The sequence below is a fragment of the Silurus aristotelis genome, assembly GCF_946808225.1.
Source record: "Silurus aristotelis genome assembly, chromosome: 23".
In the NCBI taxonomy this organism is placed as follows: domain Eukaryota; kingdom Metazoa; phylum Chordata; class Actinopteri; order Siluriformes; family Siluridae; genus Silurus; species Silurus aristotelis.
This window is the reverse complement of record NC_139596.1, coordinates 4,103,552-4,126,143: the sequence shown is the minus strand read 5'-3', so window position 1 is coordinate 4,126,143 and position 22,592 is coordinate 4,103,552. Positions and strand designations below refer to the sequence as shown.

The 22,592-nt window shown below is 40.3% G+C and overlaps 1 protein-coding gene across 2 annotated transcripts in view; it reads right to left on the bottom strand.

The window, feature by feature from the left end:
- The window catches only part of kntc1 (kinetochore associated 1), a 32,342-nt gene extending 10,229 nt beyond the window's left edge, over nt 1-22,113 (bottom strand). Inside the window, exons 1-42 of one of the 2 annotated variants that reach the window (XM_083526309.1) lie at nt 21,698-22,113; nt 20,858-20,978; nt 20,510-20,625; nt 20,337-20,415; nt 19,642-19,719; nt 19,505-19,539; nt 19,315-19,425; nt 18,429-18,522; nt 18,289-18,341; nt 18,047-18,159; nt 17,909-17,960; nt 17,641-17,745; nt 17,470-17,513; nt 17,271-17,333; nt 17,089-17,164; nt 16,460-16,585; nt 15,541-15,707; nt 14,290-14,401; nt 13,713-13,856; nt 13,249-13,305; nt 13,087-13,158; nt 12,786-12,905; nt 10,960-11,103; nt 10,776-10,871; nt 10,066-10,169; nt 9,859-9,961; nt 9,596-9,730; nt 7,742-7,858; nt 7,585-7,657; nt 7,421-7,488; nt 7,009-7,343; nt 5,643-5,815; nt 4,988-5,085; nt 4,772-4,913; nt 4,605-4,661; nt 3,445-3,608; nt 3,224-3,328; nt 2,880-3,008; nt 2,218-2,334; nt 1,996-2,105; nt 1,412-1,646; nt 1,236-1,325 (exon numbers count right to left, since the gene is read on the bottom strand). In XM_083526309.1, the coding sequence (XP_083382435.1) occupies nt 1,236-1,325; nt 1,412-1,646; nt 1,996-2,105; nt 2,218-2,334; nt 2,880-3,008; nt 3,224-3,328; nt 3,445-3,608; nt 4,605-4,661; nt 4,772-4,913; nt 4,988-5,085; nt 5,643-5,815; nt 7,009-7,343; nt 7,421-7,488; nt 7,585-7,657; nt 7,742-7,858; nt 9,596-9,730; nt 9,859-9,961; nt 10,066-10,169; nt 10,776-10,871; nt 10,960-11,103; nt 12,786-12,905; nt 13,087-13,158; nt 13,249-13,305; nt 13,713-13,856; nt 14,290-14,401; nt 15,541-15,707; nt 16,460-16,585; nt 17,089-17,164; nt 17,271-17,333; nt 17,470-17,513; nt 17,641-17,745; nt 17,909-17,960; nt 18,047-18,159; nt 18,289-18,341; nt 18,429-18,522; nt 19,315-19,425; nt 19,505-19,539; nt 19,642-19,719; nt 20,337-20,415; nt 20,510-20,625; nt 20,858-20,978; nt 21,698-21,823 (4,659 nt within the window). In that variant the 5' untranslated portion in view covers nt 21,824-22,113. Of the gene's footprint in view, nt 1-1,235; nt 1,326-1,411; nt 1,647-1,995; nt 2,106-2,217; nt 2,335-2,879; nt 3,009-3,223; nt 3,329-3,444; nt 3,609-4,604; nt 4,662-4,771; nt 4,914-4,987; nt 5,086-5,642; nt 5,816-7,008; nt 7,344-7,420; nt 7,489-7,584; nt 7,658-7,741; nt 7,859-9,595; nt 9,731-9,858; nt 9,962-10,065; nt 10,170-10,775; nt 10,872-10,959; nt 11,104-12,785; nt 12,906-13,086; nt 13,159-13,248; nt 13,306-13,712; nt 13,857-14,289; nt 14,402-15,540; nt 15,708-16,459; nt 16,586-17,088; nt 17,165-17,270; nt 17,337-17,469; nt 17,514-17,640; nt 17,746-17,908; nt 17,961-18,046; nt 18,160-18,288; nt 18,342-18,428; nt 18,523-19,314; nt 19,426-19,504; nt 19,540-19,641; nt 19,720-20,336; nt 20,416-20,509; nt 20,626-20,857; nt 20,979-21,697 lie in introns of both variants that reach the window. The other variant, XM_083526308.1, reaches the window with a different exon arrangement.
- Nucleotides 22,114-22,592: the final 479 nt, after the last annotated feature.

The following is a 22,592-nucleotide window of genomic DNA, read 5'->3' as shown; positions in this document are numbered from 1 at the left end:
AAGGCCTGGATTTACCTGCATAGTATCCTGCCCTGGATCGTGTGGCCTTTGCTAGTGTATGAAGTGCCTATTACAATGATCAGGGTCCTGGAGAGAAAGATATCAGCAGCTATCTGTGAAGGTGTCCTGGTTTACCGCAAAGCCTGAGCAGTGCTGCTTTATAGGGCACCATGGATAATCTGCAACTCTGCAACATGGTGTCAAGAACAAGGGAAGTATGGCATACAGAAAGTCTAGGGATCCAAAGGTAGCAGAGAAATTGCTGGAAGTTGCTGAGTCACGGTTGAGGCACAGGGCACTGGTGGGGCCCATAGCAACAGGGCGTTGTGAGAATTGACAAAGCAAAAGGTAAAAAACGTCAACATCTTGTTCAGGAGGAAGTGCGGGCAGGGGTGGAAGTAGTACGAGTAGTAAGAAGTAGTAAGAGTGGTAAGATGATGGGAATGGGAGAGCAAGGAGTTTGGAGAAGATGGTTCAGTGTTCGACAATGTAAGATCACCTGGGCTGCTATTTGGAGAGCAGATTTCCATTGTATCAGATTCTTAGTCCAAACCGTCTATGATGTATAACCAAGTCCTGCAAATTTCCACGTCTGGGGCAATAGTGAGACACCTTCCTGTCCCTTTTGTTCAGGAAGGGAATCCCTAGAATATCTCCTTAGCAGCTGCCCAAAAGCCCTTGGAGACGCTTTTGTGCTACGACAAAGTGCTTAAGACAGTTGCTTAGAGCTTAGCCATAGCCATTAATGCCAACAAGGGCCACCACAACTGAGAGCAAAGTCTGGTCTCCTCACTACTGCTAATGACTGGCAGTTAGAGGTGCAAGTTACTTATGCTACTAGGCATCACTGGGGACGCAAAGAGGAAGGAGAGAACGGCAACTGAAGCCGCAGAGTTGATTTACGAGGGCAGAACCGTGGGCAATCGCTACTGGTACACAGGCCGGGGTCCCCGGCTGGGTCGCCTGGACCAGGGTGTCTGAAAGACGCGAAACACCCAATGGCTCCAGGATACATCACGTCTGATGATGTGTCCCAAAGCATCTGCATGATGTATCTTTCACTGTAGCGAATAATCAAGAAGTTGGAACACACTGGAAGATTTGCATTTGGAATGAAAGTTAACTGCTCCTCAAGAGTCTTCATATTCAGTGTTTCAAACATGTTATCACTTAATAACATTTAGGTTATTTTTAGTTTTCATTCACTGGGGTATAAATAAACAAACGTGTCGTACCTGGTTGAGTGGTAAAACAGTGGTGCTCTCCTCTGCAGACTGTATGGTCTTGAGGACCCTCTCAATTCGCTCGTAGTTGTATGGACTCAGCTGTAGCAAACCCACAAAAACTATTGAGCACCTCATCATCACATTAATCAGGTTAATCTAGATTTCTTTAGCTGTGTGAGTCTGACCTTGGTGAGTGCAGTGTGCAGACTGATAACCAGGTCTGCAGTGGAGCTCAGTTGAGGAACAATGCGTAGGACATGTTCCAGAACATCTTCATGCCCTACTTCTGCGTGTTCGTCCCCTTCGGCCAGTACTGAATCCTCTGCTCCCACTTTACACTGCTTATGATCTGCTTTCTCCTGCAGCAGCAGTGTGGTGATGTAGAGGTTAAGCGCAGAGTCACTGTCCAGCCCATAGGTTCTGCAGAACATGAAGAACATTATCAAACTAAGCCTCCGATCCCTGGAGAGAACTCCAACAGATTCAAACCTCTGGTCGACAACATGGTTACCGGTGGATGCACCAGAAATGTTGGATGTTTAAGAGAAATAAAGTCGGAATTGCGAGAAATGAAGTCGTAATGGAAAAATGGAGGAGTGGGGAGAAAACAGCGAGAGGCGAGCAGAAGATTCAGCCAAAGTAAACGGCAGAAAGATCCGAAGTTTGGGATAATTTCAAACTAAAACAAAGAAAGCTCTGTATCTCCTTCTGGATTGTATGAGACATCTCTGGCAGTACTGTTTGTGTGTGAACATGTTGAGTAACTCACCTGCAGTAATTTTTTAAGATCTCAGGGGTCATGTTTCTGTTCTTGACAAGTACAGGAATCAGATTCCGCTTGCTCTCTGAACACTGTCTAAACACTGACTGAATGGAAATCTGGGGAAAGAACACAGTAGTTCATGGACATATTTTCTTTTTTGGCTAAGCTATTAAACTACTTATTACTTTAAAAAAAAAAAAAAAAAAAAAAAAAAAAAAAAAGACTCACTCCAAATTTTCCAAGCTTAATACCCCACTCTGCATCTGTGATGACAGACAGGAAGTTCTTCTTCTCCTGCTGGTCATTATAAAGTGAGCATAAATGGGCTCCAACCATCGCCACAGCCTGAAGGAGGACAATTAAAATATCAAACTAGAAAAAAAAGGTTTCACATTTTGTCCAGTATGTACAATTCCAAATCCATAACTAGAGGTCGATGGATAGTGGATTTATAATGGTTGGATCGTACTTGCCGATTATCTTATATAATATTATTTTAAATGAATACTGGATAAAAAACAAACAATAATAAAAAAAATAAGTCATGCATTCGAACTGAAACAAGAAGTAGCGCTCTAAATTAATAAAAAACTTCACAAAAAATTCAAATAAACAGTACATACAACAGTGTCAGGGATTCGTCTTTAGAGGCTGCTATTGTACTGTATAACGCAACCCGGAAAAACTATCAGTAAGGAATTTTGACAATAGCTGGTAGCAAAACTGATGAATCGGTGGACCTCTACACAAAACCTATTTACTTTTAATGCATCCTGTTGAAAATATGGATAATATCCAGTCCCATTTCCAGTCAACAAACCCATAACAGATCGCAGGTCCAAACCCTGGTGCAGTATAAAGTGTATTGGTTAAAGGGTGAAATATCGTACCATGATCTTGTCATAATTTTGCCAAGCATTGGTGATTATTTTCCACAGAATGTCCAGAACGTCCGATTTGCCCAAAACCGTGCAAAAACCAATGGCCAAGTCACAGTCGACCACCCGCCAGTTCAACACCTAAAAAACATATAATACATAAAAAAAAATCCAGTCAAATCTTAATAATAAAAAAAGGTTATCATTTACAAGAAATTGTTTACTGAAGGAATATTTTTTTCACTAACAAAATATTTTATACTGTTTGAATTTGATGTATACCATTACATCAATTATGTATGCTATTATAAGCTTTCACAATTCAGATCTATATTTCACAGCAGCGGGATGCTCACCTTATGCAACAAAGACACCACAACCATGTTGATAGAAGACAATGCAGTCTTTTCGATCGCCTCCAGAGTCTGCTTATCTCGGACTAACCGACTGTTGGGATGAAGCTGAGGGAAAGAAAACGGTTATTATGACTAAACGCTGATTTATAAGGACTCAAAGTTCAGACTACGGTCTCGTTACTATTCTGATGAATCGCAATGCGAATGTTGCAAGGTCTCACCTTCATGCTCAAACTGAGGTCCATGTTGTTGGAGACGAAGTGCTTTAAAATGCTGCCGTATGACTCCTGTAGCAGCTTTAGGGCCAGTTCTAGCTGACTGCACTCCTGCAGACTCTGCAGCATGGTGGCCATGGGCCCGAGCAACGGCCGAACGTAGTCAGTGTCTGGAAAAAGATTGTAGGAAAGTTTTTTTCTGTATAAAAATCCAGCGATGGCGACCCTTTAGGGATCTTCTAAATGTGTTAAAGGATGTGTGGAATCTCCTGGAAAGAAAGCCTTCTGCAATAGTGGGAGGTGTAAAAATATACATCAGAAATCCAGTAGAAAACTGGTGGACCTTTAATGAAACTGTTGGTCTGCAGTTGAATGTTACGAAGCTTCACAAATAGACCAACCGGTATAAAGTGACATACAAATGGGTAATGTGTGGTAGCTTAGTGGTAAGGTATTGGACTTTGGATCCGAAGAGCACGAGTTCAAATCCCAGCCACACCACAAGATGCCACCTTCTGGGCTCCTAAACAAGGCCCTTAAATGTAACGTCTGCTAAATACCATAAAGTGGTTAAATGGAACAAGCGGAAAGAAAAAGCACTGATCTGCTCTTTGTGATTTATTTATTTTCCATTGTGGGTGTCGACTTTTTCCACTTAGACTCAACGTCGAGACAAAGATCTTGCTGATTATCCTAATTCCACTCGGTTTTGTCCTGATGGGCGTGGTCTCTTTAAATGACTCCACCCCCACATACAGGACACAAGGGTTTCACAAAAAAAAAAAGTGGTCTAAAACGTCTGGAACGGTTCTTCAGTGATCAACAGCATTGAGTGAGACCTGTTGGTTGGATGGCATCCAACCAACAGGTCTCACTCAATGCTGTTGATCACTGAAGAACCGTTCCAGACTTTGTGCCAAGGAACATTGAACCTGTTTTGGGGTTTGTTTTAAGCATTTTTTCCTTCGATTTGTTCCCCATCTTAGATTACTGCCATTATAATAACGTCTGTAGAATCACTTATAAACCAACAGTCTGACCGAATCAATGTATTAGAAAAAGAAGAATAAGGTGAATAAACACGTAAAACACACACAACTGAAGAAATTAAAGAATTAATACTTTGAGCTTCAACATTGTTGAGTAAAATATGAAATATAAACTACCTTCCTGCAGAGCACAATACGACAAGCACGAGCAACCCAGAGGATAAAACGTTGAATCTGCAAAAAAAGCAACAACAAAAAAATATATAGTCCACAATATTCGAGTTTCGCAGACTGTACAAGTCGTATCAGCGCGATGGTTTAACGTAGGAGCACCGTGCGGGTACCTGCGAGCGGCAGGAGACTGGTGGTGATCTTATACTGCACCGGGAGCACCGAGACCGAGTCCAGCACGATGCCGTCCTCGTTAAACACCTCCTGAACGCTGGTCTCTGTATAGGCATCTTCCTCACCGTTCAGCACTGCATCCTGTATGTACAGCACAAGATACTGAGTAAAATCACCACACGTACAGAAACATGTGGTGGAAGCCAGAAGCGCACCTTCACCACGAAGCCGTAGTCATCAATCTGACACTGACGGTACACATCAGCAGCGTCCCTGGTGCTTTTACACAGTTCCACACAGTCAAGCAGCAGGTCTGAAGAGAAATCACACAGAAATGATCACCAAGAACGTCGTACCGGCGCCTACAGAATTCTTTTATACAAAAATGGAAAATCAATACTGAGTACAATACAGTATTTTAGTTTTTATACACACACATCTATCCATCCATCCAAATATATATAAAAAGACAAAAATAACAATACATAATACAACCTGCTTTTTTATTACATTGTTTGTTATTGAATGTTTATATAAAAACGAACCATACACACACTTTGTGCCCTTCGCCTTCAGAGCTGCATAAAACGATAAAAAGTCCTGCACAGGATCTCTAATATCCAGTCATTTACAGATTGTTACTAGGAAACCATGCCTAAGGAATAAAATTTAAATGTTAAGATTTTAATTCAGAAATAAACATTGAGCAGGAACCCACATACATTACATATAGAGTTTGTTATTATTAATGATTGAATTAGCAACTTTTTTTTTTTTTTTTTTTTTTTTTTTACTTTAATCAAGAAAGATAGAAAGACTTTCATCGAGAAAGCATTTCCTCCTGACTGATGGAATGAAAGCGCAGGTTACCAGCATGGCAGATGGTGATGGCCTGACAGGCCAGTTTGTGGATGAGGGCTGGGAGATTGACTCTTTCGGGGAGCACCATGGGGTCGTTGTCCTCCAGCATCTGACAGAGACGCCGAGCCGTGCTGAACAGCACTCGGCCTGTGCTCGAGTTCGGATGGTGCTGGTACAGTTCGCTGAAAAGGGAGGGGGAGAAGAAGAATACGATGTTTGAACAAACCTTTAAGTCTTCCAGATGACTTCATTCATAGCAGAGTGGACATGAAGATGAGGATTAGATCATGAGCCAATTAGCATATAACCTTTGAAGTGAACCGTTTTAAGATCTTACAAAGGCAGCAAACATTTATTGAATAATAATAATAAAAAAGGCACCCTGATTTTCATTCATTGGTGTGAAATACAGTTATACTATAAAATACCAAGTGTGTGTAGAAATCCCAAGTCAATAAGTGTGTAACGGTGCACATATTCCTACCGAACCGTTTCAGTACAAGGCTTTTATGTCCAGCTTTAAGAATTTCTTTTAAGGAGAAAATCCTGACAATTCCGCATATCAAGGGAGTGAGTGAATGAAGAATGAAAGGAATGAAGGGATTTGATAAAGTATGCTGAAATTAAGAACATATAAAAATTTACATTTAATGTAAAACACACATCTGTATTACCAAAAACGGGGACTTACTAATAAACAAATTTTTCCATTCATTTAATTAACTTGAATCAATTTAATGTACATTTCCATGACTCAATTTATAATATAATAAAAAACTAATTTATAATCTAATTGACTATTTTGGCTGTTTAGTAGTGCATAATAAAGGAATGCAATGGGATCGGGATCCCGCGCGCCCCCACGGGAGCCAATGAAAATCTCGCGGGTGGTCAAACAAATATAGTGCGAGTCCTGCCACTAGTTGTAAAGTTTTGTCCTGCCACTAGTTGTTTATCAGTGAGAGTTTATTAGGCTAATAAATAAAAATAAAAATCCCACTGTGTTTGTCATGTGTGGTGCTTTACATTAGTATCAGTTCAATGGTTTATATCTGTTATTATTCTCCGAGTTATTTGTAGCCCTGATGTTTCATGTAAATGGTCAGAAATTCCAGGAGTGGGATTAAGAAAACAGTTCCTGTGCAGGGCTCTAGTTAATAGCTACAAATTAATAAATAAAATAGCGCAACCCATTTGTTTGTATTTGTTCACATCATGCAGTCGAGCTGATTTACAAACTGGTGCATCTGCTTTGCTCAACATCCAGGATTATCGCAAAACACCTTCACCCAGGTGAAAACACCAGGGTCCCATTTAAACAATCTGAACATTGTATGATGAATGAAAGCACCTTGAAGTGTCTCAGTGTGAGTACCTGAGGATTTTAAGGGCTTTCTCCACATTCCCAGCTTCTAAAGCTCGATCTGCCAGGTCTGCCCACAGCTCCTGCTCAGTCCTCTCCAGATGTCTGGCCAGACGATGGAGTCCGGCCTCAGTGGACAGCGTCCTCGTTTTCCCGTCAGGATCATTAGCCACTGCCGCTTTGGCCTTGCCGTCCTGTTCTTTGGCGCTCGTCTTGTCCGGGTGCTTCTTCTTCGAATGGCGCCACGCTCGCGTGTTCTCGTAGGCGGTGATCAGCTGCTGGTTGAACTGCCGCCTCACTGCCGGGTCCTCGTACTCCTCAGGGGTCAGGAAGATGTCGAAGTCCTCCTGAATAAAAAAAAAAATTTGAATTCATTCATAATAAAAAAAAAAAAAGAAAAAAAAAAAAAATACTGGCTGAATACCTGCAAGTGAGCAATAGCTGTGAACATTTTCAGATTGTTCTCGCATCCCATTCTCTTTAAAGCATCATCTGTGAGAAGGTTAAAGTGGATCGTAGAACGTTATATACAGGTTTCCTTATTTGTGAAATAGTATAAAAACCCCAAGTCCTGCCAAGAACCATCACCTCTCTGAATGTTCTGCAAATACTTCAGCGCCTCTACCATCGTCTGAGCGACGTGCATCTGGAGCTTCTTTAGCTGAGAAGGGAACACAGCTAAATTGCAAATGACGCTCATAATATTTGGCACAATAATCAAACGTCTTGTACAATCAGATACCACCTCAGTGATCTGCTCCTTGTTTTGCAGTTGGAGTTTCGCCCAGCTGGTCAGTCGCTCAATCACGAGTTCAGCCTCGGCAGGGGGCAGCTTTTTCAGTCCGGCTATACATTTATCTCTCTGCAAGTACAATCTGAATTATAAAACCTTCATTATGTGAGAAGAACTTTGATTAAAAGGTCGACCGATAGCGGATTTTACCGATACCAATAGCTAGGCTGGATCAGACTTGCCGATGTCCGATTAATCAAGCGATTAAAAAAAAAAAAACAGCACTCTATGTAAGATAGCACTGAACCCAAAATAAAAATTAAGAACCGAATCATGAAAATCTGCTAAAGGAAATAAATATAAATACATAAATTAATAAATCACAATAACAAATACAGTGGTACTCCGCTTATCGACCTTAATCCGTTCCTTGAAACCGGTCAAAATGCGAAAAGGTCGAAGAGCGAATGTACACGCAATATACAATATACACGCACTAAATTGTTATACTGACTGCTGAATAACACTTTATTGTTCAGAAACCGAAGTTTAATTTACGATAGATGCTCTCTCCACGAAGGCTGAGGCGAGACTGGGAAGATCCTTTCCCTCGCTCCACGTGGGTCAGGGTAAAAAAAAAATTTTGATAAGCGGGCATTTGGTCGTTCAGCGGGCGTAAATTTCGGTCGAAAAACTGTTCGCTAAGCAAAAAGGTCGATGTCTGAGCCGGTCGATAAGCGGGGTACCACTGTATAACATGGCGCTCTCCATGCAGCACGCAGTCTCCTATGTAAAAACAAACAGCACCTGGTATCTGTGATTCATCTCTAGAGGCTGCTCTTGTATCGACAGCAGACCAGAAGTTAGAAAAACTATCTGTATGGATTTTTTGCTGATAGTTCCAGGGATCTATAACTATCGGTGCCTTGACCACTATTAATAACTGAGGAAAATTAGTTTGAAAGCCAACCCGTTATTATTATTATTATTATTATTAACATTCACTGAAGTTAATACATGTTTTAGAACTATTGTTTGTTAATTTCAACATTTATTAATACACATTTAAATGAATTTTCCTTTGATCTCTTAAAGTTTGTAATTCACTATGAACTAACATGAATGAGGTAGCGCATCAGTGATTTGCCTATAGAGGCCGCTCTCAGATCGGACAATAACAGCAGACCTTCTCAGCTACTCTAGAGCAGACGCAACCCGGAAAAACTATTGGTATGGATTTTTGCAGATAGCAATCAACAAAACCAAAAACACTGCACAACAAAGTTTTTGATTCTTGAACACTGCTGGGGGTTTATGAAATCAGGCCAGGTCGGAAGCTGTTCTGTGGAAGTATGGGGCTCAGGGATGCCTGGGCGGACCGGAGCCAGCTTGGCACCGCAACACATGAAAGAAACGTACGAGAACATGGAAAGGTTGCAGTACAGCATGGAGTATGTGCATGCACTAGGGTTGACTACTAAAAAGTTAGTTCCAGGAGAGAAAAATGTGGTGCATGAACCGCTTGTTGGCCCCAGAAAGGATTTTTTGCCTCCTCTTCAAATAAAATCGGGAATTTAGTGAAAGCAATGAAGAAAGAAGGCGAAGGTTTTCATTACTTAAGAGAGATGTTCCCAAGAATAACTGACCTCAAGGATCAAAAAGGGCGTTTTGGTCAGATCAGATGTGTTATGAGTGACAGGTGGTTTGAAGATCTGGAAAGCCTTCAAAGACGTTGTTGACTATTTTCTTGGGAATTAGAGCCCCACATTACATTCAGCTGGTAGACAAACTTCTCAAAGCATACAAAATGTAACCAGCGAAATCGAATGAAGCGATCGAAAGCCTCTGCTTTGATTGGACACATACCTCGTTCTTTTCTAAAAGCTGAATGCAGTAGATGTAGTAGATCTCAGACGAGTTGAGCTTATAGGTTTCAGCCAGTTTAAGAGAATCTTCTAGGGATGTGGCCAGGTCCTGTTTCACGATGTGTCTCACAAGCATCTGCTCAAACACACACGGTTGGTAAAACTACACTGTAAAATCCATATGGTGTCCACGACCATAAACATCCACACCCATGTATTACACACACTGTATGCTGAAAATGGAGGGGGGAAAAAAACACTAACCATCGTCTCTCTGGAGTTTGACAGCGTCAAGTTGCGAATTCCGTAACATCGCAGGAGTTTCTTCATCTCCATTAAACGATAACTCTCTTTCAGGAGCTCCTGCCTGGAACAGTAACGAGATATATATACACCGGGTTCTGCACCAGTCTAAAAACAGTGTATTCTCAGCTCCCTTGTTAGCAATATCACTGTTTTTAGGTTAAGTACTTGGGGTGCTCTTTTTCCAGATGCTGCTGAACGAGCTTCTCGATCGTATCGTTCCAGGGGACCACGGCCTTGTACATGATCTCGAGGACGGCGTCCATCACCAGCTGAAACGCAAAAAACGACACGACGTTTACATTATTACATGTTTCCCCAAACTCTGACCTCAACCCTATTGAACACCTTTGAGAGGAATGTGAATGCTGATTGCACCCCAGACCTCTTCACCTCACCTTCATCAGTACTAGGGCTGCAAAATGCCAGGAACTTTACAATTAAAGTAAAAAAATCTCAGGTTTTTTTTTTAAATGTTTATGTACGATACAGTTGATTTATATTTCCCACAAATTTTTTAATTGGTTGGCATAAATTCCCTTTTAACATTTGGAAGTTTCCGGAAACAAATCTAGTAGAACATCTCTTTCCAGCTATATATATATATATATATATAACAGTGAAACAGGAACTAAATGTGGAAATGGGATGTTAAAAAAAAAAAAAAAAAAAGGAAAGACCAGTATTATGGTCAGGTGACTTTTGTCCATATAAATAGTTTAGATAAAAAAATATATATAATCATAATAAAATAAAATAAAAAAAGTGTTTGGTTGCAGCCCAATCCGTGACTATGGCACCATTTTTAAATTTTGATTTGTATGAAGAGTAGAATGTAACAGCGGTCTGTGGCTTAGAGAAATGCTCTCCTGTCTTACATCAATGTCAATCATACAGTGAACCAGAGCCACTGCTTTGGCCTCCCACTCAGTGAACAGAGACGTGGTCTGAGAACTGCAGCAATCCAGCAAGTCCTGAAAACAGCACAGCAAACAATTAAAACAGTATTTCCATATATAGAAAGCTAATTCCATATGGATATAAGAAAGAGAATGAAAGGACCTTAATGTAGTCTAGCAGGACGCGATCGAGGTCCAGTCTGTGCTCCAGAGCGTACGGACTCACGCTGCTCTCAACCACCCCTGCAATCAGCTCCGGGGCGAGCACTTTATCCAGCATGAGAAACGCCATGCTGCGAGTGCTTCCCTATAAAATACATGCAATTACGGGTGTACATTCGTACACGCAAACAACAAAGGATATGTTCGTTCGGGTGAAAAATAAATACGTTTATGTAATGACTTACGGGTTTAAATCTGGCAACCCGATACAGTACAGCTATATACATATAATAATGTGCTGATTTTTGAGAGCTCTAGCTGTTCTTTACTTCTGAGAGACTGTTATTCACATCAATAATTTCTTTTTTCAATCCGCCATGCTCCGAGATCTCAAAACTCTGGGCTTCTAGTAGTTCCTAGAATAGCAAAGTCCACTAAAGGTGGTAGAGCATTTTCACATTTAGCTCCTAAACTCTGGAATAGTCTTCCTGACAGTGTTCGGGGCTCAGACACACTCACCCAGTTTAAGTGTAGATTAAAAACATATCTTTTTAGCAAAGCCTACACATAACATACATCACATCATAACCTTGTGCTCCAGAACATCTGATCACATGCACATTATCAACTTGTGCTGTTAATATCATGAACAGCAGCTACGCTAATTCCTCTCCACTGCTTCTCTTTCTCTCCCCATCCCGAGACACCCTGAGGTTTGGCCAGCTCCAGTCACCTCCCACCTCGTCATGATTACGGACCTTTGAAGAAGTAGATGCCGAACTCGCAAACATCCCGAACCATCTAGAGACGTACCAGTGCCATTTGGATCCTGCTACATGTGTGGAGTTTGACACTGGACCTCCTAAAGTGTTTAAAGGCTCTGGCATGGAGAAGCTGATGCTGGATCTGTGATGATCACAAATGCTGAGCTTATAAAACTAGGAGCTACTAACCATATAGACTGTATAAGACTGCAGAAAGAACATCACTTATAATCTTATACTCCAGTAATCATGTTAGTTCTCACTCTCCAGTGTTCTGTATTGTTGAAAGATTTATGATCAAACTCTTGATGTCACCCAAATGAGGATGGGTTCCCCTTTTGAGTCTGGTTCCTCTCAAGGTTTCTTCCTCATAACATCTAAGGGAGTTTTTCCTTGCCACAGTCACCACGGCTGCTCATCAGGGACAAATTCACACCATTCACCTTAACTGTTGATTTGTGTAAAGCTGCTTTGAGACAATGTCTGTTGTGAAAAGCGCTATACAAATAAACTTGACTTTTTTCCTTAAAATGCTTCATTTCCTCAGTTTCAACATTTGATGTTTTCTATATGTGAAGTGAGGAAAATATGGATTTTTAAGATTCGCGGATGAGGAACGTTCTTTTTTTTATTTAACATTTTTACCCCAAACATTAATTTATTTATTATGGGTTGTATTTGCTCATGTCATGAATAAACTAGATTCGGGTTGTACCAAAAACATCGGCCTTTTTGATGTAAAGTTCATAGACATGATCCCACTGGGGAAAAAACGAAACAAGAATCCTGTACACAAACACCAGCACACACACACACACACACTCTTTAGTGTTCAATTCCCAAACCTGGTCCTGTAGTACTAACAGTCCTGTACAGTCTTCATACTGATTCTAATGACTAACTGACTCAAGCAGGGAAAACACTGTAGGGTCTGTAGGAACTGTGGGACAGGGGGTACCGCTGAGACCAGAGTTGTGCACCTGTGGTTTAGTATGTACCCCTAAGTGGGGGGTGAACCTAAAATAATCATGTACTATATAATAGCAATACTTTGCTTACGTACCAACTCGAAGTCAGACAGTGAAAGGCGGCAGTTGTATTTGGTGTACAGGTCACAGAGTTGGTGTAGATTTGCCACTAATGACTTGAGATGCTCCACCTCTTCTGTGTTATAGTCCTCAACCTGTAAACGAGAAAAGCCCAACAAAGCCCTTATTTTTCCAGCTGCCATTTTTCTTCACGATTACAGGCTATAATACTGTAAATACTCAATGAGGTTCATGTCAGAGCACCTGGATCATTCAATAATGTCTATTCGATTCAAACCTTACACACTAAAAAAATAAATAAATAAATGGATGCACCAGATTTGTGGACATCCAGAAGGATGGCAGTCCAAGTTCAGCGAGCATCAGACCGTTCTGAGGCCAGCCATGCTGAAAGAAAAGAAAAAAAAAACAACAGTCTGAATAAAAATGCTAATCAACATGTTCACGCTGTGTGATGTGTGTGGATTAAAGTCCTACCTTCTCTGTTAGCTCCAGATCTCTCGCTCGCAGCTCCAACCATTTGGCCAGGATTCTCTGTGAACACGCACCTCGGGTTAACGCGCGGCACTCGAACGTTTTTATAACGTTTCCCTATTACAGAGGACACGTTCTTTTCCTGTTCTGTCTCCAGGAAGACGCAGCTCTACCTCTGCCATGTTAATCTGTATTCTACGTGATTCTCGGGACACGCCTCGGTCTCAGTAGTGTCGTGATGCGTCACTAGATACGAGAACGCGCTCGAGAAGCTAGGAGAAATCGATCTGCACGTCAAATACTGGTCAAAAATTATCGGTCACGTTCTAAAAAATATAATTACTGCGCATCCAATAATAAATGTATGTTAATAGATAATTTTTTACTGATGCAAATGTGTTAAAAACGATGCGTCGGGACTTTTAACGGGTCATCAAATTCACTGTATGTCACATCATGCATCATACCTGGCCTTTAGGTAATACTCTCCACATGAAGGGCACCACCACCCCCCTCAACCAGATACACAGCTCCAGAGACGGGATGTCTGATGAGATGGAGCTCAACAACGCCTGCATGGATTTCTCACCGAACTCTCCTGCAAACTCGGCCTGAAAAGAGAAATAAAATCACCACCAAGGATTCGCTTCGTCTTCGCATTAGTTGACAAACACCAAAAATACACAAAACTGTAACTGGATGGACAAAAGGTGCTGCGCAAAAGATTGGTATGTGCATGTTCTGCACATTATTTCCCATTTTGTACCCATTAGCTAATAGAAAAAGCTCCACACTTCAAGGAAGATCAACTGTATGGGTCTTACAGCTCAGTAGGGGTTACAGTTTGGCAAAAAAAATACATCTGGCTGGCAAAGTCAGGTGTCCCAATACTTTTGTCCATATAGTACTGCTATAACTGGATTAGTTTTTTGTTACTTGTCAATGTTCATTTATTACTATTATTATTTTTAACCACAATACTTTCAGTGACTCATGCTGACATTAATATAAGTAGAACCTTGTGGAATGTGTGTGTGGATGCACCTCATGTCTGAGCCACAGGTACTGCGCCTTGCTGAGGTTCCCCATTCTTAGAAATGCGAGTATCTCTTTCAGGTAATCTCTGCTGTTCAGGAACTCGATCCAGGACACGCCACTGCGCACACAACATGCGGATTAGGGATCAGAAAATATCTCATATCAGTCGTGAAATAAAAAGTGCACCCTCTTCGAATTTGATGGTTAAATGTATCGATATATGATGTATGAGGACACTGAGCGATTACAACAAAAAAAACCCCGAAAACATGGACAAACCAGGTGGGAAAATACACCTCATGATTCAATTTCATGTAGAACCACCTTTCAGAACAATAACCGGAAGTAATTGTGTTCTCTTAAGGTCCTGCAATAATAGTTCAATCAGGTTTAGGTCTGGACTTCAACTGGACCTTGATTCTGTTTTTTTTTTTCAGTCATTCTGTTGTAGACTTGCTGGTGTGTTTGGAATCATTGTTTTTGTTAAATGACTCAATTTTGGCAAAGCTTTTGACTCTACAATATTTTAATATACAGGAGAGTTGATGGATAAATCACTGCAAGATGCCAGATCCTGCAAAACAAAATCATCCAAATCATCCCCCCTCCACCACCATGCTTTACAGTTGTATGAGTTTTTGATGTTCCTTGTTTCGCCAAACAATGTAATGCACATTATGGGCAAACATCACCACTCTGGACTCGTCTGTCCGAAGAACATTGTTCCAGAAGCCATGCTGCCAAGCAGCTTTTTCTGGCAACCCTTCCAAACAAATGATATATGTTCAGTCTTCTTTCTATTATTCCTGACATAAACTTTCACATTTACCTCATGAGGTTTTTTGGGGGGGTGAATTTGCTGGCATGTCCACTCCTAAGAAGACTGGCAACTATGATAAACTGCTGATGATGAAAGTGAAGATTGTGAATACTTGTTTGGAAATGCATTATTGAAACTATAACCACGCCCCAGATTGATGAGCAGCAAAAATAGATTCTTGAAGATCATTACTGTAGTCTTTTCTCTTTGGTGTGGTGTTGAAAAACACCTGAAGGCTTCAGACCAGCAAAGTGTGAAAACTCTGGCTTTTATAGAGGTGGTCACTCGTGCTAATGATCAGTTAATTAGGAGCAATTAATTAGTGACACCTGACCGCCTCTTAAAGTAGCAAATAGCTACGTTAGTACGTTAAACCTTCAAATTTAAAGAGGATGTACTTTCTACATATACAATATTTAACATATATCAAAACATACTTAAATTTGTCGGAACCGTAGAGGCTGCAGAAGGTGGCGAGTTTGCCCAAAGCTGACTGGATTTGGGATGAGGGGAAGCGACTGGCGGCGTAGTTCAGCATCTCCTCAGCTGTAGTGAGTGTGGGCCAGAAAGCGTTAAGGCAGTACTGCGCCACATACTGCTCATCCTGGAAGGTAATATATGCGTTATAAGGTATATCCCCTGTATAGAACACGTTTAAACATTTCTACCAGCCTGCGCTGAGGCTCACTGTTGTCTAAAAACAGACTAATCATTGGCGTCTCTTGCATTTGATAAATATATATATCTATATATTGATATATATATTTATATATTGATGAATAAATATAAGAAAACGTTATTTTCAATGCATGTTTATTATATTGTCTCTTTATCTAGAGGTTGACCGATTCATTGATTTTGTCGATTAATGTTTGTTGGAAATATATGCATAAATAGTTTTTCCGGGTTGCATTAGACAGTACAAAAGTGGCCTCTAGAGGCGAATCACTGATGCCGCATGCTGTTTTTTTAAAGTGTCTTTTTTTGTTTTAATTTTTGAAGGTTTTTATTTAATTGCGGTTTTCATTTTTGTTTCAGTTGGAGTCTTTTTATTTTTCTCAAAATGCATTAATATTTTCTTCATTTAGCACAAATGTAAAAAAAATGTTCATTCAAAACCTCTAGTTCAAGTGAAAGGGAGATTTCATGCTACGCATCCAAAGACGTCCTGTACAATTGTATGCCTCTGTCTTTGAGGTAACAGCATGTCGAAGAACCACATATGGGAGGAAAAGTCGGGTGTCCCAATACTTTTGTCCACACAGTGTAGTAAATGCAATACCGGTCTAATGATCTTGTTTGGGGGGGAATACGACGTATGCATGAAATAAAATGTGTTGTTTAGTATAATAGTACCATAATCTTCATCAGGTTGGTTTTGGCTTCTTCAACAAGCTTTGTTCCCACTTCACCAGCTTGATCGTTGAGGGACACTAAAGCCAGTTTCTCCATCACGAAGTCCAACTTCACCTTATACACCAGCTAGAAACAGAAGAGGAGAACAAAGCACAACTTAAATATCTGTGTTCAAAAAGATCACACTGAGTCCACATTTTCAAAGTCGGGATACCAGGCAGTAACCCCGGAAAAAAACTGTGAAAACATCAGAGACGCACTATCGGGGGCGCTGTACTGTCATGGAACACCCTGCTGCTTCAAAAGGCATCCGTCCACACTGAGAAAACTTAGTTTTACCACGTTTTTTAAATGTATCCGTATTAGTGCCTTTGTTTTTAAAATTCTTTTTTATTTATTTATTTTTTTTACACATTTTATGTTCGAAAATATTTTCCGATACTACGTGGGTTTTTTTGGGGGGGGGCTTCTGTACTTTTCCAAAAATGTGTATGAACCCTGGTATATAGATACATACTAAGCACATCAACTGTAAACGAAAAATTGTCAATCATAAAAAGAATTCAAAAACATAATCAAAGTTAAAGTCAAAAGGACTTTAAAACAAACTCTTATTATTAACTTTTCACCTCAACATCAAGCTCGAAGGCAATCGCGAACTTCTCCGCTTCTTCGAACTTGTGCTTGTAGAGAAGTCTATTCAATCTGCAGATAAAAGGAATAAAAATTGACTTTAAATTTGTACTGTGGGAAAAAAAAAAGTCTAAATTAAACAGGTAAAAAAAAAATTTTTTTAAGTATATAATTATACCTGTTCTCAGGAAGAGCCTCGGTGAAGCATCTCAGGATTAAACCCAAGGCTGATCCCTCAGAACTGCTTCGTATGGACACACGAACAAAAAGGGATCAATAAATACATTCAGTAGAAACATAAATAATATTTATAATAAATAAAGAAATATTTCACAGGTCAGATAATAAAAAATGTGAAACAGGGTTCTGAGGGTCACCTTGCTGACTGATCGGAAATCGCTTCCAGCAAATAGATGGCATCCTGATTTCATAAAGAAAAGAAAAACAATTAGAACATAAATCTCTATTACACGTTATCATTTAAACCTGTATTATAATATTATATATATTTATTTATTTATTTATTTAAATTTGTTTGGTACACGTACCACACTGATGGCGTTCTGCACCAGCGTCGACACGGCCGAGACCTCGAGCGAGTAGAGAACCTCCATAGAAGGAAGGGATTGAACCAGGAGCTTCCTCAGATGAGGCTAAAGTATGAAGGAATTACAGGTCTTTCAAATTCTTAGCAAAAAAAGTGCAAAAATAAATAAAAATCTAATAGTTTCACAGAATTAAGAGCCAAAATGAGTCGTGTGGGAAGCGATTGATAAGAACAGTGAGGAGGAGGAGAGAAAGCGTTGGATGACGCACCTTGGTCTCGGCTGCAGTTAAAGTCATGATCTTCGTGCAGGTTCCCTCTTGCCTGGAGTCATGTGACCAAATACAAAATGTGATTCAGTAAAGATTCAGATCGGCACATCGATCTGATGGAAATGAGAGGAGACTTACGTCCCGATGGACGCCGAGTCTCCTTCTGCGATCAGGAGGAAATCGAGGATGTGGAGATCGGGCCAGCAGGACAGCATGACCAGCGACCGAGTGTCCCACAAACTCAGCATGTCCTGAATGCGGCACGCAAACAGAAAAAACACGACGGGTTCTCAGATACAGGTGGGGTTTTTTTGGGGGGGTTCCTTGAGAGCGCTTATTGTCTGAGTGTAACTCAAAATATAGAACATGATGTTTCTCACCTCTTCGTTCAGCACATACATCAAATTGTCCACCGCCTGAACTTTCCTCACGCCTGAAGAGACAAAAAAACACATCAAATGAGTCCTATGGTGAAGTTCCAGAACAAGCTACATGCTTGTAATGATGTGAAGACTGTTACCTGGCATTAATGTTGAATCCAGAACATTGGAGAGCGACAGCGTCCTCTGATCGAACTCCATGCGCCATTGGGAAATAGTATTTTCACCGTGGGCCTTTCAGTGTAAACAAACAAAAAAAAGAATGAAAAATAAAAAAGTGTCACGTGTTTTGATTAAAGCTTTGATTCAAAACAAATCTTTCACAGAAAATGTGCACATTCTGTAGGAGAAAATGTACATCACTTCTATGGAAGGAGTCTCCAGTGTCAGTGCAACAGGGAGGGATTTTTCCTAGGTTTCTCTGGTCATGTCCACATTAACACGTTTTTAAACACGTATATTTTTTTGTTTAAAAAAAAAAAAAAAAAGTCTCGATGTGGACGTTTTTTTTATTTGTTGTTGTTTTTTTTAAAAAATCATATTTATAAATCATATATAGCAATTATAGATCACTTTGGTTTGGTTGTAATTTGAACGCTCTCTCCTTGTCTTATCTTCAGGCCTGTAAACACCAGAAGGAGAAGAGACGGTAGACTGGGGTGAGGACGACTCAGATGCATGATTATTTCATTTGTTTAGCCAATCAACTTTCCTTTCTTTTGTTCAATGAAAAACAAATATGCGTGATTGTGCCTTGATCAAGTCCTTGTGTGAGGGAATTTCAAGTTGGTAGTTCTTCAAGATTTTATTTAATAATAATAATATTTTTTTTTTTTTTTTTTTTATAAAAAAAATTAAGTGCCTATTTGTCACACTGTTAAAACAAAGCTATAGAAGAAGAGGAATGAAACATCTCAGGACTGTACAACTGACACAGCCGCGTACGTCACACGAGGGACTCATGCCCACGTGAATCGTTTGCTCTGAATGTAAAATCAGCCGTGGGTTTGCGAGGACTCCGATTACCCCGATCAGGAGGTGGACCTCGTTTCCAAAGCCGGCCAGCGCAGCAGAGATACAGCCCTCGTTACTGATCTCCTTAGTGGAGCAGAAGTTCATGTGAATGTTACCTTGGATCTGCAGGAGAAAAAAAAATGATATATGTGTACAATCAAACATTTTCCAGCATTTAAAGTAAAATCATTCTGACACATACCTCGTTTAAAACACTGAGGTCCATTTTTTCAATCGCTATTGACACAAAAATAAATAAATAAATAAATAAATAAAGTTTAACACTCGAACAGAAGTACAGTATAATGTAACAGTGACTAATTCAGATAAGAGACAAACCTTTCTGTGTTTTGTCCAGTGCGAGATTGGACACGTGCAAGAATCCATAGCGGACGAGGACAAAAAGATGGTATGACCCTAAGAATGAGAGAAGGACCAAGCAAGTTGACAACAAACCCTCAGTTCGGTACCCTCAGTTAACCAGAATCGATGTTTCTGCAGCACACTGGCGCAGGAATGTTTAAAGCTCAACAGCTTTAAACATTCCTGCGCCAGTGTGCTGCAGAAACATCGATTCTGGTAAACCGATTTGTTTTCTAATAAAGTGGCTCGGACAGGAGCTAAAGGGTTAATCACCGATTTAAATGAATGGGATCTGAATTCCTCTAATACCATTTCAGATCAAAGCAGCCTAATTAAAAAATGAAATATATAGATTAAAGATTTAACACATTTTGCACATCATGAAACGAAGAATACAACAAAGAAGACCCAGGACTGTTGAGCAGCTAGAATCCTGCATCAGACACAAATAGGACAAAATTGCTCTCACAAAAGTCCAGGACATGGTCTTCTCAGTTCCCAGATGTATATTTACTCTAGTTTAATGTAAAGGGGATGCTACAAAGTAGCTCTGTCAGAACTTCCTTGAGACTTCTTGCAGCCATACAACTCAAAATAACCTTTTTCTTTTTTTTAACCATAAAATTGTACATTTCCTCATTTTAAACACAATGTGTGTTTCTTATGTGCACCTGAAGAGTTCTGTGCTTCGTGAAGTAGGAGGCCCTTGTACGTTGTTTCGTGATCGTTCGATGGAGGTTGCTGAAGAACCTGGGAAGGAAAGGCAATAAACAAAGAGTAATGGAGCCGAACGCTTGGTCACATAAGCGTGTTCACTTCAAGATGATATTCGTGACCTGCTTACTTTACTCAGGATGGTCTTCTTCAGAGGAACGTGTATAATGTGGAGATTGCCGTTTCTCTCACCGACGAACAAAAACTGTCCCTGAGGACAAACGCTCACAGCGTCCACTAATGTATCTGCGCACACAACACACACACACACGCACTTCTCGTAAACTAACGGTAGTCCTCCTACAAGCAGGACTCCAGCGATATCCCATTATTTTATACTGCATTATGTATTTAATACATATAATTTTGACAGATCATGATATTTAACACGAAAACTGGTGATCCAACATCATTATGAGACTCTACACTAAAGAGTGAATAGATTCAGGGGGTGACGAGATGGCGGAGGTGCGTTTACCAAAATACAGGTGATGCAGAACAGTCTGGAAACTGGGGTCAAAGAGGATCACGGTGCGATCGGCCACGACGACGCAGCAATTCGCATTATTGAAGGCGTAGATCCTGGAGTTATCAGGCAACTGAGGGGGGAAGGGGAAGAGGGAGTTAGTTACTCTGAGTCAACTCTGAGTCAACTCTGAGTCAACTCTGAGTCAACTCTGAGTCAACTCTGAGTCAACTCTGAGTCAACTCTGAGTTCCGCTGAATGTTTGGAGAAACGAATACCTTGGATGCCGAGTGTGTGTGTGTGTGTGTGTGTGTGTAAAGCTGTTCTTCATTTGATCTTTATAACATTACAATGTCTAGTGTGTGTCTACCTAAACCCAAACAAAAACAAAATATGTGCATCTATACAGTAGGGATTGTAACATACACCATTTCGCATTGGAATTAAGTTAATGATGTGATGCCTCTGACATCGACACTGAAGTGAACATAAGTAAGTGGATGATCTGAACAAAAGAAATAAAAGTGAAGTATCTGATCAGTGGCTTTGCATCGAGAATAATGTATATCGATATATTTTAATAATTACAAACTAAATCAACAAAATGCCTCGGTATTGTATACCGTTGTTGCAGTATATCGAGTATTAAAGTATCGTGCGGTAATGATTTTCGCTCAAACCGCTCCACCGTTGACGCTACACTCAGTCTGAAGTGCTCTGGTTTAGCAAACTAATAAACAAAAACAGATATTGCTGCTATTAAACAACTTTTTATAGTTTACAGACTGTGTAATATGGAGTTTAAGTGATTTATTTGGCCATTAAAGTTGAGAATGTGTTGAAGCTCGTCACCTTTTCTGAGGCGGAGATCCGGACCGGAGTGTCCACCTGATACAGGGCGCTCCCGGGCTCCTGCTCGCCGCACAGCCGCACCGTGCCCGTGTCCTCGTTCACCAACAAGTCAACGTTATTCCACATTATTGATCAGTTTTATATTTACTTTATTAATAATACAGACTACAGAAAAATGTCACAGTTTTTCCTCCCGGCCCGAAACTCACACCACCCCGGAGTCCACCTTTATTTATCTCAACACAATAAACGCCGCTTTAACGTGTTAAATCCGCTGAGATTTAATACTCGTATAGAAAATCAAATCCCGACTGCAAATACCAAACATAATATTGTTTTATTCACTCGGAAAGTCCTTCATGTCACAGCATCCTCCATAACAATCTCACACTTGGCGCCATGTCTACGCTACTTCCGGTAGTTCGGAGGGTATTTCCGTTTTTTATTTATTTTTTTATTTTTTTCATTAATTATTTTACATTATTATTATCATCACTACGGATTTTTCTTCGTTGTTTTAATAACTTTGTTTTTCATAAGCAGTCAAGATTTAATTCTAATATGTTGAGAATTTAAATTAACGTTACAGAACAGAGCGCTGCTACAACACCGCCATCTAGTGTCCAAAATAACGCACTACAGCGTTTAATGCGTTCTTGTGGTTCTCCAAGTGAAGTGAAGTGAAGTGAAGTGAAGTAGGTCATTTAGTGGCTGGCCATCAGGGTCAAGTCCTTCTCTGCTGACCTAAACCCAATAGTCTATTCTCTTCATTTCATAGCTTTTTTCTTGGTTACACTGCATTTAGGAGCAGCGTAACGGCTGGTTAGGCATTAGGAATCTACCCTAAGGCCTTCAAAAAAGACACTGTGGACGCCTGCAGTTTCATGTTTGGTGA